Source organism: Mustelus asterias, chromosome 24 (assembly GCF_964213995.1).
Source record: "Mustelus asterias chromosome 24, sMusAst1.hap1.1, whole genome shotgun sequence".
NCBI lineage: Eukaryota > Metazoa > Chordata > Chondrichthyes > Carcharhiniformes > Triakidae > Mustelus > Mustelus asterias.
In genome coordinates, this window is record NC_135824.1 from 10,259,318 (window position 1) to 10,280,001 (window position 20,684).

The 20,684-nt window shown below is 45.8% G+C and overlaps 1 protein-coding gene across 1 annotated transcript in view; it reads left to right on the forward strand.

Annotated features, from left to right (window-relative positions):
* slco3a1a (solute carrier organic anion transporter family member 3A1a) overlaps positions 1–6,386 on the forward strand; it is a 215,020-nt gene extending 208,634 nt beyond the window's left edge. Inside the window, exon 10 of the mRNA XM_078241289.1 lies at positions 5,019–6,386. Within this exon, the coding sequence (XP_078097415.1) occupies positions 5,019–5,404 (386 nt within the window). The 3' untranslated portion in view covers positions 5,405–6,386. The remainder of the gene's footprint in view (positions 1–5,018) is intronic.
* The last annotated feature ends 14,298 nt before the right edge of the window (positions 6,387–20,684 follow it).

A 20,684-nucleotide genomic window follows, 5' to 3' on the forward strand; every position in this document is an offset into this window, starting at 1 on the left:
ACAGCAAAGTAAGGGAACATTAGCACTTTCAAGGTGACACGGTGGTACTGTGATTGGCACTGCTGCCTCAAAGCACCAGGAACCCGGGTTCAACGCCGACCTTGGGTCACTGTCTGTGTGGAATTTGCACGTTCTTCCCGTGTCTGCGTGGGTTTCCTCCGGGTGCTCCAGTTTCCTCCCACAGTGAGAAAGACATGCAGGGTAGGTTGATTGGCCATGCTGAATTGCTCTTTAGTGTCAGGGGGATTAGCAGGGTAAGTATGTTGGGTCATGGGACTAGGGCCTGGGTGAGATTGTTGTCGGTGCAGGTCTGAAGGGCTGAATGGCCTCCTTCTGCTCTGTAGGGATTCTATGATTCACCCTCTTCCCTCTGCCCCCACCAATTCGTTTTTAATATTCAACTTTACACTGGACTGGAGTTATACTGCATGCAGTGTCAGTCCTGAGTTTGGAGCGTGCCTCACCGAGGGAGTTGAGCGGATTTTGCGATAGGCTGGAGATGCTGCCATTGTGTAAGTTAAAACCGAAACCAGTTCACATTGGATACCGAGTTAAATAAACTGAAGGGTAATTAATAAATCATAGAATCCCTACAGTACAGAAGGAGGCCATTCGGCCCATCGAGTCTGTACCGACCACAATCCCATCCAGGTCCTATTCCCATAACCCCATGCATTTACCCTGCTAATCCCCCTGACATAGGGTCAATTTATCCTGGCCAATTAACCTAACCCATCTTTAGGAGTGTGGGAGGAAACCAGAGCACCCGGAGGAAACCCACGCAGACACGGGGAAAACGTGCAAACTCCACACAGACAGTGTCCCGAGGTCGGAATTGAACCTGGGTCCCTGGCGCTGTGAGGCAGCAGTGCTAACCACTGTACCACCATGCCGCCAATGGACAGGAATTTGTCCGTACAAAAATGAGAATGTTGTTAAATTCCAAGTTAAACTCTACTGAAATCAACTGTAACGACTTTGGAATTCAGTTTATGTTTACATGGTTTGCTTAATTTGAATTGTCCGTTCATTCAAATTTAAATTGTGCAGAAAATACCGCCCTTGCTGTTTCATTAAAATTGCTTAATTCAAACCACTGCATCATTCAAAAGATGAACAAGACAAGACTGCATCATCAAATCAATTACTTGTGTTACATATAACACAATGAATGGGATTTTCCAACAACCCCTGACCCCCAGCCCCAGGGAGCGTGCTGTAGCATTGGAGATGGCCCGCCATTGGCCGGCGGCAGAATCTTCCAGTCCCGCTGCTGTCCTGTTGTTCGCCCCCTCCGCCGCTGGGGAACCCGGGGTGGATGTTCGTCATCTCTGTCTTAAATGGGCGACCTCCTTAATTTTAAACAGTGACACTTAGTTTTAGATTCTCCACATCCACCCTGTCAATAACCCTCAGAATCTTAAAGGTTTCAATCAAGTCGCCTCTTACTCTTCAAACCTAACCTCTCCAAGTTTTCCTCAGAAGACTACTTGCCAATTCGAGATATTAGAATCATAGAATCATAAAATCCCAACAGTGCAGAAGGAGGCCATTTGGCCCATCGAGACTGCACCGACAACAATCCCACCCAGGCCCTAACCCCACACATTTACCCCGCTAGTTGCCCTGACACTAAGGGGCAATTTAACATGGCCTATCAACCTAACCCACCTAACGGCGGCACGGTGGCACAGTGGTTAGTACTGCTGCCTCACAGCGCCAGGGACCCGGGTTCAATTCCGGCCTCGGGTCACTGTCTGTGTGGAGTTTCCAGTTTCTCCCCGTGTCTGTGTGGGTTTCCTCCGGGTGGTCCGGTTTCCTCCCACAGTCCAAAGATGTGCCTGTTAGGTTGATTGGCCATGCTAAATTGTCCTTTAGTGTCAGAGGGATTAGCAGGGTAGATATGTGGGGTTGCAGGGATGGGGCCCGGGTGGGATTGTGGTCGGTGCAGACTTAATGGGCCGAATGGCCTCCTTCCGCACAGTAGGGATTTTATGATTCTATGAACCCACAAATCTTTGGAGCGTGGGAGGAAACCAGAGCATCCGGAGGAAGCCCACACATTAGTATTAGTCTAGTAAACCTTCTCTGAACTGCTTCAATTGCATTTACACCTTTCCTTAGATAAGGAGAAAGACCAATACTGTACTCCAGATATGATCTCAGCAATGGCCTGTACATTTGAAGCATAACCTCCTTACTTTTGCAATCAATTTCTCTCACGGTAAACGACAATCCAACTGGATATGGAACACATGCTAATAATCATTGCTTTTTGCTATGGAGCCATAATCAATCATCTCTCAACTATCACACCCACACTCCCTCCTATCTCATCTGCATGATTGTAACCTTGATGAAGTGTTTCGATTCACTGGTTTAAGCAGCTTATGGAACACTTAATACATTTACATGAGTATCATGTGCCAGTCATCTGTCGAGATGTGATTCCTTTTTGAGTGATAGCTTCCGCTCCCCCATACATCTTTCTTTCCTGTATAGTTCTGATTGTAATACATTTGTGAAGGTCATTAGGTAAATATGAAGAACAGAAGTTTGAGGGTTGAACAGCATGATTCCATTAATCACTGGTTGTGACTTCAACACTTCTTATTCATGACGACGGAATGCTTCTTCAAGCAAAGACAGTTTTCTCTCCAATTTGCAGCTTAATAACCAGCGCCTCGCCTCTGTTGTATATTTTGTGGAGCACCTTGCCAAGTGCTTCTGAAAGTCAAGATATATTGGGTCATACCACCATCCACAAATGTGATCACATCCTCAAAGAAGGTCACCAGATTTGCGAAGCACATCATCCTTCTCAAGCTATTCCTCATTTATTTTAAACCCTTGATCCTCAGTTGCTTCGTTTATAGGGTAAGAAGTCTCACAACACCAGGTTAAAGTCCAACTGATTTATTTGGAATCACGAGCTTTCGGAGGGCTGCTCCTTCATCAGGTGAGTGGCTCCTTCATCCACTCACCTATTGAAGGAGCAGCGCTCCGAAAGCTCGTGATTCCAAATAAACCTGTTGGTGTTTAACCTGGTTGTGAGACTTCTTACTGCGCCCACCTACCCCAGTCCAACACCGGCATCTCCACATCTTAGTTTGTAATGACCTTCCTCATTTTCAACATTGAGCTAACTGGTCACTGACTCCCCAGCTGAAGCCTTTATTCTGTTGAAGATTTGGGATCATGTTAATGCTTGTGCCAGCTTTCTGCATCTGTGGAGCTGTGATGAACGTTATCAAAGAACAAAGAAAATTACAGTACAGTATGGCCCTTTGGCCCTCCAAGCCTGCACTAACCATAGTGCCCGGGCACTGACCATACTATCCAGTGAACCCATTTCTCCACAGCCATTTGCTTGAGTATTTTTAGTCAAATTCCTTTGAGTGTTCTTCATCAAATTCCTCAGGGTCCAATCCTTTGTTCAAGGGTCGCACTTTGGACTGCTGCATAATGTTGCACCTATGATTTGATTTGATTTATTATTGTCACATGTATTGGGATACAGTGAAAACTATTGATTCTTGCAAACTATACAGGCAAAGCATACCGCTCACAGAGAAGGAAAGGAGAGAGTGCAGAATATAGTGTTACAGGCATAGCTAGGGTGTAGAGAAAGATCAACTTAGTGCGAGGTAGGTCCATTCAAAAGTCTGATGGCAGCAGGGAAGAAGCTGTTTTTGAGTCGGTTGGTACATGACCTCAGAATTCTGTATCTTTTTCCCAATGGAAGAAGGTGGAAGAGAGAATGTCCAGGGTGCATGGGATCCTGTGATGGGCTGCAGTTCTGAGACTGTGGCTACCCCACAAAGTGACCTCCCAGTTTCACTTCATTCCTTCCCCAGTTTCCTGTGTTGTCCTGGTTGGAAAATACATGGATCTGGGAAGTGGATGAGAGGGGTCCCTGGATCGATGCACGATATGCCCATCTCAAGCTAGGAGACAGTAGAGGTTGCTACAAGTCACCTTGCTGCCCCTTGGCAACTGGGCAAGATGTCGCTCAGAAATTCGCTAACAATTTGGGACCAGCCTGGGTCGGCAGGGTAGGGAAAAAGAAATTATTCATTAAATCTCAGCCTTTTGATTTGATAATCTTTTACCTATTGATTTGATTTGATTTATTAATGCCACATGTATTACAGTGAAAAGTATTGTTTCTCGCGCACTATACAGACAAAACATATCGTTCATAGAGTACATAGGGAGAAGGAAAGGATAGGGTGCAGAATGTAGAGTTACAGTCATGGCTAGAGTGTAGAGAAAGATCAACTTAACGTAAGATAGTTCTATTCAAAAGTCTGATGGCAGCAGGGAAGAAACTGTTCTTGAGTCGGTTGTTACGTGATCTCAGGCTTTTGCACCTTTTTCCTGACGGAAGAAGGTGAAAGAGAGAAGGCGGGATTTTCCAGTCGCGTTCACCACAAAACTGGAAAATCCCACCCGAGGTCACAGACCTTTCCATGGTCCGCCCCTCGCCCACTCCGATTCCCGTGTTTGGTGGAACAGGAAAATTCACCCCAGTATGTTTGGGGTGTGTAGGGTCCTTGATTATGCTGGCTGTTTTTCCGAGGCAGCGGGAAGTGTAGGTGAAGTGTAGATGGATGGAAGGCTGCTTTGCGTGATGGACTGGGCTATGTTCACAACCCTTTAGAGTTTCTTGTAGTCTTGGTGAGAGCAGGACCATACCAAGCTGTGATACACCGGATAAGATGCTTTTTAAAATAACTGGTGAGAGTCGTAGCAGACATGCTGAATTTCTTAAGCCTCCTCAGAAAGTAGCGCGTTGGTGGGCTTTCTTAACTAAAGCGTTGGTGTGGAGGGATCAGGACAGGTTGTTGGTGATCTGGACACCTAGACACTTGAAGCTCTCGACCATTTCCACTTCATCCCCATTGATGTAGACAGGGGCATGTCCTCCACTAGGTTTCCTGAAGTCGATGATTGGTCAATTTGATTCTTTTTTTTTGTTGTCTATAACGCTTTGCAATTTTCTTCCCTCTGACCAGGTTTCATTCCTCCTCCTCTCATCTTTGGTGCTGGGATCGACTCAACCTGCCTGTTCTGGACCACAATCTGTGGGGAGCTGGGAGCGTGTATGCTGTACGATAACGTGGTTTACCGGTACCTCTACATCAGCATCGCTATCACACTGAAGACATTTGCGTTCATCCTGTACACGACAACCTGGCACTGTTTGAGGAGGAACGCCGGCAAGTACATTAGAGACGATGAGAGAAATCTGCAGCCGCTGACTGCGAGCGACCTTTTTGCATCGACCTTAACGTTGGACACTGTGGGAAGGGACTCCAGCCAACCTCACTCGCAAAAGACCAAATTTATCTACAATCTTGAGGACCATGAATGGTGCGAAAATATGGAATCTGTCCTATAAAACAAACTTTTAAAATTTATTTTGTACATTTTTTTGGGGATGGAGAGAGGAAAAAAATGGCATAACATTGCCCCGAAGGTGCATTCTTAAACTTTTCAAATTTTTCTTCAGAGTTTTTGGTTCCAGGCCAAGAGGAAGACCTCATAAAGACTGCAGAATGACTACTGAAAATGCGATGATGCTTGTGTGTGGGGAGGGAAGGGTTTAATCAGTGTCACCCACTGATGAATTGTCAAGGGCCATAATCACAATGGACATCTTGCTTGTGTGTCACTGTTTGGAATGTTGAGGTGTGCTACGTCACAGGGTGAGGGGGCACAGCTCTGATCGCGCCAGTACCCCACACGATGACCTCTTGGTTTCAATCGCGCTACTGTGGGCAGTTGCCAAGTGGAGGCCAGGCATTCCTCCCGCAGTAGTACATAGGACTGACTGTTCCACCTAAAGAGAGGCCCCCCTTTGAATTGTGGGAAGGAAACTGGGATAACCCCCTCCCCCACCTCACCTCCTCTCAAAACCTTTCCCTTGCCTTCTTTACCTGGAGAACAGGGAAAGAAGTGCAGAGAGCTCTGAGTGCCAACTCATCCAACATCTGAAAGCTGGAATGGAAGCCCTTTAGGAGGCACAAGTGAAAATCAGATCTACAGAGTGCCACAATAAAGGAGAGAAAACTAGGCCATATGTGAGCTCAAGGTGGATGATGAGCGCCACAGAGTTCGATAAAAAAAAGACCTTGACCAAAATAAAGAACAAGGGACCTCTGAGAAATGAGATTCCAACAAAGTCTCTGAACACTTTGTTCTGGTGTAAATAAATTTGTGAACTTCCCTACACTTAGCAGTAGGCAGAAGAAATAATTTGCCTCTCTGGTATCGGTCAAAAATGTTTTGCTCCTGTCCTTGGTTACGGAAGAAGTTCCACCTTGACATGAAGGTTTCTCCCTGAAGGAAATGCCGACAGGTCCCAATAAATGAATGCTTCGTAAGTTATGTGCTACTTGAAAGGTTATATTTGAGTTTTAAATAGCAGTTCTCAAAGCTCCCTCATGGCCCAGAGAAACTCACCGGTGTCTTGCAGATTTATTTTGGGTCACCGGTGTCTGACACACACACACAAATCATAGAATCATGTGTGTGTCGGCTGCTTTTGAAGGAACCATCCAATTATTCCCACTCCTGTCCTTGTCCCATAGCCCGGCATCTTTCTTCTTTACAAGTACTAGGTGCACTATAAGTTAGGTGCATTGGTCATGCTAAATTTCCCCTTAGTGTCCTGGGATGCGTAGGTTGGAGGGATTAGCAGGTTAAATATGTGGGGCTACGAGGATAGGGCCGACGTGGGATTGTTATCGGTGTAGGCCGAATGGCCTCCTTCTGCACAGTAGGATTCTATGGTTCAAGAACAAAGAACAAAGAACAGTAGAGCACAGGAACAGGCCCTTCGGCCCTCCAAGCCTGCGCCGATCATGTTGCCTGCCTAAACTAAAACCGTATGCACTTATGGAGTCCGTATCCTTCCATTCCCATCCTATTCATGTACTCGTCTAGTTGTCCCTTAAATGCCGCTATCGTACCTGCTCCCACCACCTCCCCGGGCAGCGTGTTCCAGACAGTCACCACCCTCTCTGTAAAAAAACTTGCCTCACACATCCCCTCTAAACTTTTCCCCAAACACCTTAAACCTATGTCCCCGAGTACTTGGCTCTTCTACCCTAGGAAAGAGCATCTGACTATCCACTCTGTCCATGTCACTCATAACCTTGTAAACATCTATCAGGTCACCCTCAACCTCCATCGTTCCAGTGAGAACAAACCGAGTTTATCCAACCTCTCCTCATAGGTAATACCCTCCAGACCAGGCAACATCTTGGTAAACCTCTTCTTTACCCTCTCCAAAGCCTCCACATCCTTCTGGTAGTGTGGCGACCAGAATTGTACACAATATTCTAAATGAGGCCCTAACTAAGGTTCTATACAGCTGCAGCATGACTTGCGAATTTTTATACTCAATGCCCCGACTGATGAAGGCAAGCATGCCGTATGCCTTCTTGACTACCTTATCCACCTGCATTGCTACTTTCAGTGATTGGTGGACATGTACACCCAGATCTCTCTGCCTGTCAATACTCCTAAGGGTTCTACCATTTATTGTATAATTCCTACATACATTGGACCTTCCAAAATGCATTTCTATGATTTCTAAGTACTTACCCAATTCCCTTTTGAAAGTTACTATTGAAACTGTTTCCACCACCCGGTAAGACAGTGCATTCAGATTGTAAGAACTCACTGCGAAAAAAATCTCCCCCTTTCCTCCCTGGATTTTTTGCTACTTTACTGAAATCTCGTGCCCTTTGGTTATCAACCCTCTTGCCTATGACGGTAGTTTCTCTCATATACTCTTACCAAAATCCCTTACAGTTTGGAACAACTCTTTAAATCTCTGCCTGACCCTCTCTGTTCATGGAGAATCAGTCACTAGTTTACTGAGAAATCCACACAGGTAGAATCAGAATCACAGCAGTGCAGAAAGAGGCCATTCAGCCCATCAAGCCTGCATCGACAACAATCTCACCCAGGCTCTATCCCTGTAACCCCACATATTTACCCTGTTAATCCCCCTGACACTAAGGGGACATTTTTTAACATGGTCAATTAACCTAACCTGCACATCTTTGGACTGTGGGAGGAAACCAGAGCACTCGGAGGAAACCCACGAAGATACTGGGAGAATGTGCAAACTCCACACAGACAGTGCCCCGAGGCCAGAACTGACCCTTGGTCCCTGGCTCTGTGAGGCAGCAGCGCTAACCTCTGTGCCACCGTGCCGCCCCGAGATTTGGTCTGTTAAATATGGAGTTCATGTTGCACAATTCCTCCCTGTGTGTGTGTTTTGAGGGGGGGGAGGATGTTGCAACCCATCATCCCTGCCAGTACAGGGGGCAGTGCAATTTGGCAAGTATCAAGACTTGGGAACATCCCAAGTGCACACTCAGAGCTAAAAAAATGTTGTAGCTTTGCAACAAGGGGCACTTATCAGGTCCCATTGTTCAACCAGGAACACATAACCCATTTAACATTAGCTTGGAGTTCTATTCACCCACAGGGACATTACAACCAAGCCCAAGTCTACTTTAATCTGACATCTCACACACACATCTACTATCCTGCAATCCTGGTTAAATATTAACTTACATCCAGATGTGTCCATTGTTTTATTCATTCTTGAAATGCGAATGCCGCTGGCAAGGCTAACATTTGTTGCCCATCCCTGATTATCTTTGAGACTTGGTGGTGAGCCACTATCTGGAACTGCTGCGGCCTATGTGGTGTAGGTACACTCACAAGTGCTTTCGGCAGGGAGTTGTGGGACTTTGACCAAGCGACAGTAAAGGAACGGGGACATATTTCCAAATCAGGAGGGTGTGTGGAATGGAGAGAAATGATCTCAGAAAGGCCCTAACAAGCCATACAGTTCAAGGGCAACTAGGAATGGGCAATAAATGCTGGCCAGCCAGCGACACCGTGTCCCACAATGAACAAACAAAAAAAATCATTCAGATCCATCAGGACTCCCCAACTGCTTCTGTAGTTGAGATAGCATCCCTACAGTGCAGAAGGAGGCTATTCAGCCCATCGAGCCTGTACTGACAACAATCCCATCCATGCCCTATCCCCGTAACCCTACATATTGACATTGACACTAATCCCCCTGACACGAAGGGGCAATTTAGCATGGCCAATCAACCTAACCTGCACATCTTTAGACTGTGGGAAGAAACCCACGCAGACATGGGGAGAACGTACAAACTCCATACAGGCAGTTACGCATGGCCAGAATTGAACCCGGGTCCCTGGCGCTGTAGGGCAGCAGTGTTAACCACTGTGCCGCCATGCTGAGATGAAGCAGCTCAGCGCAGACTCAGGATTGAGACTTGCTCCTGAAGCTCAGCTGCACACTAGGCAGAGCATCCCATATCGAGTCATTGGGGAAGCCTACCAGAAACAGCAGTGAGGGACAATTTGGGTCCTAGTAGAAATAGTCGCGTTCAATATTTAGTTTGTGACCATGTGTGTGACATCCTTCATAAAATGTAGGCATGTGTATATAACATTACATGTAAAAAGAAGTAATCTTGTACCATTCTCAGGCATTTTTCAGTCACTGTCAATGGGTTAACCCCCTCCATAAATACCGTATCACAACTGAAAAGAGTATGGATAATAATGTAAATTGATCTACGGGAAGATATTCTTCTGAACTCTTACAAAAACCTTCATTTTCTTAAAACAAGTTGCTTGTGGACCTGATTCCGTGGCTTGGCCAGGAATGCAGATTGAGGAACTGGCATCAGTCCATGTTTTCTGGGCAGGATATCAGAAGCACCAATTGTGCCCTTGGTCGTGCTAGGCCGTGACTCAGTTGGGGAGTCAGGCATTTGTTGGTTCAAGTCCCACTCCGGAGTCTTGATCACCAAATCATGGCTGGCTCTCTGGTACAGGAGTGCTGCATGATTGGAGGTGCTGTGTTTCCGACAACATATTAAACTAAGGTCCCTGTCTTGTGATTTATTTCTTTCCCATTTCCTTGCTCTCTATTAAATGGCTGCCAATCTTTGCCCAGTTACCAGGAGGTGGGGTTGAGTGGGCCACCACGATCTTCCATTCAATCTCTTCTCCTTTGGCATGTTTGTCCCCCTATCGGTTGATTCCTCATCACACTGTTGAGGTATTGTGATAAACAGTCCAGAATTTGCACTGTGTCAGCGCGCACCGATTTCAGTCTCCGGGTGTAATCTATCATGTTTTTTTCTCCCATCGTGAGCCATATGCTATAATAATATACTCTCTCGGGTAAACTTTGGCCATTTCCCAAAGAATGGAGACAGGTTTGTCCTTGTCCTTTAATCCCTTGAGTTTGCCAATTCCTTTTTTCGCATCTGACCTCTCTGTTACAGATACTAATGTAAATGCCAAAGCGGATCTATTGTAATTGATTACCTCAGGGATCTGGAGAACTCCACTTCTAGATTGATGCCCTTGACTTGTAAACAAGATGGTGAAGGTAACTCTCACTGCAAACCCCTTTTGTTCAATATTCTAACATCTAATGAGGATGGGGCATGGGTGAGATTGCTGTCAGTGCAACTTCGACGGTCCAAATGGCCTTTTTAACAACATGATTGTTGTTAAAAAAAAACCCATCTGGTTCACTAATGTCCCTTTAGGGAAGGAAATCTGCCGTCCTTATCTGGTCTGGCCTACATGTGACTCCAGAGCCACAGCAATGTGGTTGACTCTTAAATGCTCTCAGGAATGGGCAATAAACATTGGCGACACCCACATCCCATGAACGAATTTTTTAAAAGTTTACTAGTGCGACCAATTGAACCAAGCATGGGAACTAGCACAAAAGATTATTTAATTACATTTAATTACATTTTTTAAAGTTATGTTTAGCTCATATTGCTTCTATAATTTACAATTGCATCCATAATTTATTTTCTATTTTGGATTCGAGCAAAACAACCACGTCACCCAAGCTTTTAAAATTCCTTAGTAACTGGACCACATCCACCCGTAATCACTTGCTGCTCAAAAGGTTATCATCTTCTGTATGCTGCATTTCTCTCAATTATTCCACACTCTCTGCTACCAATCCAAGTGAAATAATTACTGACTGTTCTGAATCTGATCGGGAACTGGGTTGACACAGTTCTTTAAGAGGCAAGAGGACCTAATGGAGAAAACTGTAGAGAAACAATAGTTTAGCCTCAATCTGAACCCAGGCACAGAGGCAAAAGATATATTTTTAAACTCCAAGCTATTTCAGGGAAGAAAAAGGAGTCATTTAAAAAATAAAATAAAATTTTGCTGTGATTTTGGTACAAACACTGTCCAGCCTGGACTGAATAGTGATCTACAATCAACAAAGTAAAGTTTACTTATTAGTGTCACAAGTAGACTTGCATGAACACTGCAATGAAGTTACCATGAAAATCCCCAAGTCGCCACACTCCGGCGCCTGTTCGGGTACACTGAGGGAGAATGTAGCTTGGCCAATGCACCTAACCAGCACATTTTTCGGACTGTGGGTGGAAAACGGAGGAAATCCACGCAGATATGGGGAGAATGTGCAAACTCTGCACAGACAGTGACCCAAGCCGAAAATTGGACCTGGGTCCTGGCGCTGTGAGGCAGCAGTGCTAACCATTGTGCCAAAGACAAAAATATTGAAATATTAAAATGGTGGGAGGGTGGCACAGTGGTTAGTGCTGTTGCCTCACAACGCCAAGGACCCGGGTTCAATTCCGGCCTGGGGGTCACTGTCAGTGTGATGGCTGCACATTGTCCCTGTGTCTGCGTGGGTTTTCTCCGGGTGCTCCGATTATATTTCCACACTCCAAACCTGCCCCTTAGCATCAGGGAGATTCGTGGGGTAGATACCTTGGGTAATGAGGATGGGGCATGGGTGAGATTGCTGTCAGTGCAACTTCGACGGTCCAAATGGTCTTTTAGTGCACTGTAGAGATTCTATGATTGAATATACCGGGATCCAGATGATATTCTCATGTTCATGCTCTTAGTTACAATGCGAACTGTACCCAAAAATTAAATTGTAGCCTTGCAATAATTTCCTGCTATTAATTAACCCTTTGATAGAGTTTTCGGGCAAGCAGTTTGATCAGTAGCTAGTTCTGGTTACTTCATCAGAACCCCCATTGTTTGGATATTATGCATGTTTGTAGAATTACATCAAATTCCATAGAACTGGGCTCAACTTGCTGATGCCAGTGTTTAGCCTCCATACAAGCTTCCTCTCCACCTTATTTAGTTTCATCTCATCAGCATATACATTCATTCATTTCTCCCTCTTATACTTAGTTTCTCCTTAAGTGTAAATATGTTATTCCCCTCAGCTGCACCATGTGGTAGCGACTTATGTTCAAACGCACCACTCTCTGGATAAAGGCATTTCTTCTAAATTCCTTCTTGGCTTTTTAGTGACTATTTTATATGTATGATTTCTTGTTTTAGACATTCAGGTGGAGACACTTTTACAAACCTCAACCCTGCTAAACCCTTTCATAACCTTAACCTCTGTCAGCCCTCTCATTAGAGAAATGAACCCAGTATGGTCAATTGATCCCAATAAGGTACAACTTTGGGCAGCACGGTGGCATAGTGGTTAGCACTGCTGCCTCACAGCGCCAGGGACCCGAGTTTGATTCCCGGCTTGGGTCACTGTGTGGAGTTTGCATATTCTCCCTCTGTCTGCATGGGTTTCCTCTGGGTGCTCGGGTTTCCTCCCACAGTCCGAAGACGTGTGGTTTAGGTGGATTGGCCATGCTAAATTGTCCCTTAGTCTCATCAGGACTAGTTAGGATAAATGCATGGGGTTGTGAGGATAGGGCCTGGGTGTGATTGTGGTCGGTGCAGACTGGATGGGCTGAATGGCCTCCTTCTGCACTGTAGGATTCTCAGTTCTGGTTTCATCTTTGCAAATCTTCTTTGCACCTTGTCCAGTCTCTCTGGATACTTTTTCTCCAAATGTGCTCTAAACAAGACTCTATACTAGATTAGCACAACTTTGTGACTTCCAATTCTATCCCCTAAGGAGGGAACGTGAGTGCTTGGTTTGTTTTTATAGGGAGCTGAATTCACATCAGTTGATTTATTATTCATTCCAGAAGGTCCAGCATTAGTTGCGTGAATGCTAATTTGGTTCCATAATCCAATTAGTGACTCAGTTCTCCTCTTCTATTGGTCAATCGAGTATCACCAATGAAAACATAAATCAACAGATGTGCCCCCTTTTTGGAGGGGCACAAACAGTAAAATCCAACTTAGGACTGAAAACAAAGGAAACCTGTCAACTTTTATCTTAATATTTTACCAGTGGTTCGCAATACACACCATTGGTGACAGAGTATCTCAAACATACCACTGGACACTCTGTGCTCCCTCTTCAGGGACATCTGGGTGCAGCCAAAGCCACAGCAGAGAGGTGGACAATCAGGCCAAATGATCCCATTCACCACCCACTGCCTGTGGATGGTCACTCTGGTCTGGAGAACCTTTGGTTTGACACTCCCCTCTGCACCAAATGGTCAACGATCAGTATCAAGAGTGGTGCAGCCAGACGGTGGTGCAGCGGTAATGTCACTGGACTAGTACAACAAGCATCCATGCTAATGCTGTAGGTGCATGGGTTCAAATCCCATCGCAGCTACTGGTGGAACTTAAATTCGATAAATAAATCTGGGATATAAAACTAGTTTCAGTAATGGTGACCATGAAACTACCATTGAGTATCATAGAAACCCATCTAGTTCATTAATGCTCTTTTGGGAAGGAAATTTGCCATCTTTACCTGGTCTGGCCTACATGTATCTCCGGACCACAGGAATGTTTAAAGTTAATTTATTAGTGTCACAAGTAGGCTTACATTAACACTGCAATGAAGCTACTGTGAAAATCCCTTCGTCGCCACACTCCCACACCTGTTCGGGTACACTGAGGGAGAATTTAGCATGGCCAATGCACCTAACCAGCACGACTATGGGAGAAAACCAGAGCACCGGAGGAAACCCACGCAGACACGAGGAGAATGTACAAACTACGCACAGTCACCCAAGCTGGGAATTGAATCCGGGTCCCTGGCGCTATGAGACAGCAGTGCTAACCACTGTGCCACCATGCCACCAATGTGTGGTTGACTCTTACTGCCCTCTGAAATGGCCTAGCAAACCATTCAGTTCAAGGGCAATTAGGGATGAGCAACATGAGATGGTCAGGGGCTCTTAGCTCCCATGTAAGAATACACTTCGAAAAAATGAGTAACACCCCTTCAAGTAGGGAGGGAGGAATGTGTCTCATTCCAAACAGACGTGGAACATGAGCTTATTGGGGCCACAGGAGTTACAGGCCGACTGGGACTCGGTAAATCTGCTTAAAATCCATGCCCAAGAAATAAGCAAGAACGCCCGTGTTGAAAGCCCTTTACTACAAGAGCGCTGCCTCCGCTGGGCGGCAAGTCAGAATGCCATGATGTGGAAGGTGAGAGGTGATAAAGTGGTGAATGTGCAGGAACGACCTGTACAAAAACCATTCCGTGCTAAGAGGAATGGAATGGAGAGAGTTTCCGAGAAGGGGCTCGAGCTGATGTAAACTTCAATTTGATTTGGGGGGTTCAGTTCAAACAGGATCACTCCCCATGCTTAGCTCTGACTGACTGAGTGGAGTCAGGCTCAAATGCACATTTTAGCACCCATGACATGGCTCCAGGCCACATCTATCGCTGGGACATCCTGTGGAGTAATCAATTTTTTCCCAGGTGCGGCACAGTGGTACAGTGGTTAGCATTGCTGCCTCACAGCGCCAGAGACCTGGGTTCGATTCCCAGCTTAAGTCACTGTCTGTGCGGAGTCTGTATGTTCTCCCCGTGTCTGCGTGGATTTCCAGTTTCCTTCCACAGTCCAAAAGACGTGCTGGGTAGGTGCATTGGCCATGCTAAATTCTCCCTCAGTGTACCCGAACAGGCGCCGGAATGTGGCGACTAGGGGATTTTCACAGTAACTTCATTGCTGTGTTAATGTAAGCCTACTTGTGACACGAATTAAAAAACGTTAAACTTTTTCCATTGGCTGTTGTCAGTACTCTATTTCAAAGTCAAAGACTTCAAGTTGATCAGATTACTTTGTACTAGTTTCTTCGGACTAGCTCTGCCGGGTGTTCACCCATTCCCTTCCTGCCTGTGGAGTCTTAGCCTGCAATGTGACCATCTCTCTATATATAATATCCATGATATTCTCTGCCTCACGGATGCACCACAGTGTCCCCAGCTGCCGATCCAGCTCTGAAACCTGGGCTTCCAGGAGCTGCAGCCAGAGACACTTTCTGCACACATGGCACTGGAAATGTTACTGGCTTCCCACATAGAGCATGAGGAGCACACCATGGCTTTGAGCTCTCCTGCTGTGACTTACCCCTTAAAATTAAACTTTTCAGAAGATACTTAAAATCAAATAATATCAGTTAGTCTAGGTCCCTCCTTCCCTGGTCTTTGTTACGAGAGAAAATAGCTCATAACAAACTATAGACAACAAAATATAGTAAATACTTACCTGACTGTACTTATCCAATCAGTTGCTTCCACTTCTCTCACGTCACTTTTGAATCCTGATATCACCTCAGGAATTACCAACTCCAAGCGAGTACTCCTCGCTCAGTCTCGCTCTTTCTCACACTCTTTTATCCTCACTGGATCCACTCTCAGTGTCGATTTTGGTCAGATCACACTTTGAGTACAATGCCCATTTTGATCATTAAAGAAGCAAGGGAGACAGACATTCAAGACCTGGAGGAAGTCCTGATAGAAGGGGAGGCGATGGCCTAGTGGTATTATCACTTAACTATTAATCCAGAAATTCAACTAAAGTCCTGGGGACCCAAGTTCGAACCCAAGTTCGAATCCCGCCATGGCAGATGGTGGAATTTGAATTCAATAAAAAATATCTGGAATTAAGAATCTACTGATGACCATGAAAACATTGTCGATTGTCAGAAAAACCCATCTGGTTCGCTAATGTCCTTTAGGGAAGGAAATCTGCCGTCCTTACCTGGTCTGGCCTACATGTGACCCCAGAGCCACAGCAATGTGGTTGACTCTCAACTGCCCTCGGGCAACTAGGGATGGGCAATAAATGCTGGCCAACCAGCAATGTCCATGTCCCATGAATGAATAAAAAGGAGCAATATGTCTAATCTCTATAGTGTTCATGGTCTGGAGAAGTTTCTGTTTTTTCAACCCATGTACAGTGTGAGAACCAGGTGGTCTTAGAGAAGGTATATGATGCAGAATGGTTAATCTGGAACACTATTTAAGGTTACACTGAGGAACACAAGTAAAGTGCAACTTTGGGAATGATGTCAGGAGTTTCTTCCACACATGGAGTGATCAACACTTGGAATGAGGTCCCAGTGAGAATGGCAGAGCCAACAAGCCTGGAATGATTTGGGAAGTAGAAGATGCAACAACAGGGTAGAGAGCCGAGTTGTTTTAGGTTCACCAGTTCAGTTGGGACTGATTTCCTTCCTCCCCCATATTTAATAGATGATAGTACAACATATTGTACACAATTATACAGCATATGATTGTATAAAGCTAGTGCAAAGATATATGAGGGCGGCACAGTGGCACAATGGTTAGCACTTCTGCCTCACAGCACCAGGGACCCTGGTTCAATTCCAGCTTTGGATCACTGTTTGTGTGGAGTTCGCACATTCTCCTCGTATCTGCGTGGCTTTCCTCTGGGTGCTCCGGTTTCCTCCCGCAATCCAAAGATGTGCAGATTGGGTGGATTGGCCATGCTAAATTGCTCCTTAGTGTCAAAAGATGTGTAGATTAGATGGATTATTCATGGTAAATGCACGCAGTTATGGGGATAGGGCAGGGTGGATGGACCTGGGTACCATGCTCTTTCAGAGAGTCGGTGCAGACTCAATTGGCCGGATGGCCTCTTTCTGCACCATAGGGATTCTATGGATTTCATTATTTAAGAGCAATCAGAAATGGAAGCTTTATTTCCCTCCCTATCTCACTTCCAGAAACTGCTGAGAACAGTTAATGTTACACAGAGAATTGAGCCTGTTTCCTACCAGTCCACCTCATTCGGTACAAAAGTTACCATTATCCATTTGAGCATTGAGGAATCCCTGTTTACTTTGTCATCCATCATAATAATTAAAAACCATGTGATAATATCACATGGACTCAAGTCACTCACCCACCCCAGTGCCGCAACCTGTCACCTCCCAATTAGTCTTAAATTAATTGGTCCATAGATCATTAGCTTTGAGAGACATGGTGGTCGGTGGGGGCGGGGATGGGAGTTGCCTGGCTTGATCTTGCCCCAGATTCCACAAGGAAATTAAATATATCCTTTTGGGCCCCTCTTGTCCTTGATCCACTACCTCAGTAGATTGGCTATGTAGACTACTATGTAAAGTTAAAGCACGGATTACAGCTAAGGTCTTGAGATGGATAGAAAGCTGGTTAGCAGATAGGAAGTAAAGAGTTGGCATAAATGGGTCTTTTTCTGATTGGCAGTCAGTGACTAGTGGGGTTCCACAGGGATTTGTGCTGGGACTGTTCACATTATATATTAATGATTTGGAAGAGGGAAGGGAATGTATTTTCTCCAAATTTTCAGATGATACAAAGTTGGGTGGGAGGGTGAGCTGTGAGGAGGATGCAGAGGTGCTTTGGCGTATGCATGGCAGGTGCAGCATAATGTGGATAAATGTGAGGTTATCCACTTTGGTAGCAATAATAGGAAGACAGATTATTACTTGAAAGGGTATAAATTGAGAGAGGTGGATACTCAGCAAGACTTGGATGTCCTCATACACCAGTCGCTGAAGGCAGATGCAGCAGGCGGTGAAGAGGGCAAATAGCATGTTGCCGTCATAGTAGGAGGATTCAAGTGCAGGAGCAGGGATGTCTTGCTGCAATTATACAGGGCCTTGGTGAGACCATCCCTGAACTAGTGCAGTTTTGGTCTCCTTATCTGAGGGAGGATGTTCTTGCTGTTAATTTAGACATGGGCCTCCGGGCAAACATTTACGTTATCAGGCCCCAACTGGCCTGTCGAGGACCCTGAGAGGCTGTTCTTGCTGCCTGCTCATGAAAGCAGGTTAAAATACAAATCTGTCGACTCCCACCAACTCCACGGTGCGTTCGTAATTTGGGCAATTTACACAGTAATCCCATTCAGTTTCTGCTAGCTAATGGGTATGAAAATTCATCCTCCCTGTCTCTGTAGATGCTTCAACGTTCAAGTTTTTTTTTCGCTGTTGTTCCGCTGAATATTTTGTTATTTATAACCCGGTTGCTAGTGGCTAAATCTAGCGTGACACAATGCACAGGGATCACAAGAGAACTGTACGGCTGTGAACTGCATTCATTAGAAAGGGAGTGTAGGTTGTTATGCCAACATGTTGCACCAGACAGCCATGGGACCTGCTCATGCCTTACTGATTCCCTCCCTATTCCCCGCCTTGCCCACGCAAGTTCCATCTTCTACTCGTGTTGCAAAGAGACCGAGCAGAGGCCTCATTAGTGCAGGTGGAAAGAGTCTGGACAACTCTTCACCAATCCCCCCTCCAGATTTCAATGTCTGATCATCAGCTCAAGGTTCGATGGGAGCAGATTGCGTGATACTAGGGGACTAAATTGAAGGGGACTGTATTTAAAACAGCATGCCGATACCGCTGGCTTCTAGACTGCAAGCAGCACGAGAGTAGAAGTGTCAGCTTTTTTTTAACTAGGAATTCAATCAGATTATTCACGTACAGAATCGGATTATCCACTGAGGTCACGCTCCATTAGACCTGACCCTCAAGTGGCTCATGGATTCTCCAGCAATGTGGAAACCACTTCTCTGTTCCTACATTGGCTCCATGTTCTGACTAACAAATTGCAGTCGCTTTACCCACCTCAGAAAGACAAAAGACTGAAATATGAAAGGACACCAGAGTCCAAGACAAAAATTCACCCCGCCCCCCCCCCCTCCCCCCACCCTGGCTCCCCAAATCTAGCACTCAACTGACCTCGAACTATTCAGTTCTTTCTAAAACAGCAAACATGGAAACCTAGAAAATAGGAGCAGGAGAACCACTTTTGCCTCTTCGAGCTTGCTCTGCCATTCATTATGATCATGGCTGATCATCCAACTCAATAACCTGATCCTGCCTTCCCCTATATCCTTTGATCCCACTTACCTCTCGCGCTATATCTAGCTCCTTCTTGAAAACCTTCAATGTTTTGGTCTCAACTGCTTTCTGTCGTGGTGAATTCTACAGGCTGACCACTCTCTGGGTGAAAGAATTTCTCCTCATCTCAGTCCTAAAAGGTTTTCCCTGTATCCTTAGACTATGACCCCTGGTTCTGGCCACCCCCACCATCGGGAACATTCTTCCTGCATCTATCCTGTCTAGTCCTGTTAGAATTTTACAGGTTTGTCTGAGATCCCCCCTCATTCTTCGGAACTCCAGCAAATATAATCCTAACAGACTCAATCTATTCTCATACATCAGTCCAGCCACCCCAGGAATCAGTCTAGTAAACGTTCTCTGCACTCCCTCTATAGCAAGAACTTCCTTCCTCAGATAGGGAGACAAAAACGACACACAATATTCCAGGTGTGGCCTCAACAAGGCCTGTATAATTGCAGCAAGATATCCCTGCTTCTGTACTCGAATCCTCTCACTATGAAGACAAAATACCATTTGCCTTCTTCACCACCTGCTGCACCTGGTGTGCAGCAACTGGTGTGCAAGGACACCCAGGTTTTATTGCATATTCTCCTCTCCTGCTTTATAGCCATTTAAAGGTGTGTAGGTTAGGGGGTAAATATGTGGGGTTATGGGGATAGGGGCTGGGTGGGATTGTTATCAGTGCAGATTCAATGGGCCAAATGGCCTTCTTCTGCACACTGGGATTAACCCATCTCCGCACGCCTGCCCTCACCCCTTTCCCTCCCTCCCAGAACGATGATAGGGTCTCCCTTGTCCTCACTTTTCACACCACCAGCCTCTGCATTCAAAGGATCATTCTCCACCATTTCTGCCAGCCCCAGCATGATGCTACCACAAACACATCTTCCACTCACCCCACCCAACCACCCCCCCTACCCCCCAACCAGCATTCTGCAGGGAGCGCTCCCTCGTGACACCCTGGGCTACCCTTCCATCATGTCCAACTTCCAATCCCCTTCCCACAATACAATGGGGTGGCACGGTGGCACAATGGTTAGCATTTCTGCTGCACAGTAACAGGAAATTGGGTTCAATTCCGGCCTTGAGTCACTGTCTGTGTGGAGTTTGCACATTCTCACCGTGTCTGCGTGGGTTTCCTCCGGGTGCTTCGCTTTCTTCCCACAGTTCCAAGATGTGAAGGTTAGGTGGATTGGCCAAGCTAAAATTGCCTCTTTGTCCAAAGATGTGCAGGTTAGGGTGGGAGCAGGAGGTTGGGCCTGGATAAGATGCTCTTTGCAAGAGTCAGTGCAGACTCAATGGGTTGAATGGCCTCCTTCTGCATTGTAGAGATTCTAATCACAGAAGGTGCAAGGCTGACCCTTTACCTCCTCCTTCCTCACTGTTTAAGGCCCCAAACACTCCTTTCAGGTGAAGCAGAATTTCACTTGCATTTCCTTCAATTTAGTTTATTGTATTTGCTTCTCCCAATGCGGTCTTCTCTACACTGGGAAGACTAAATG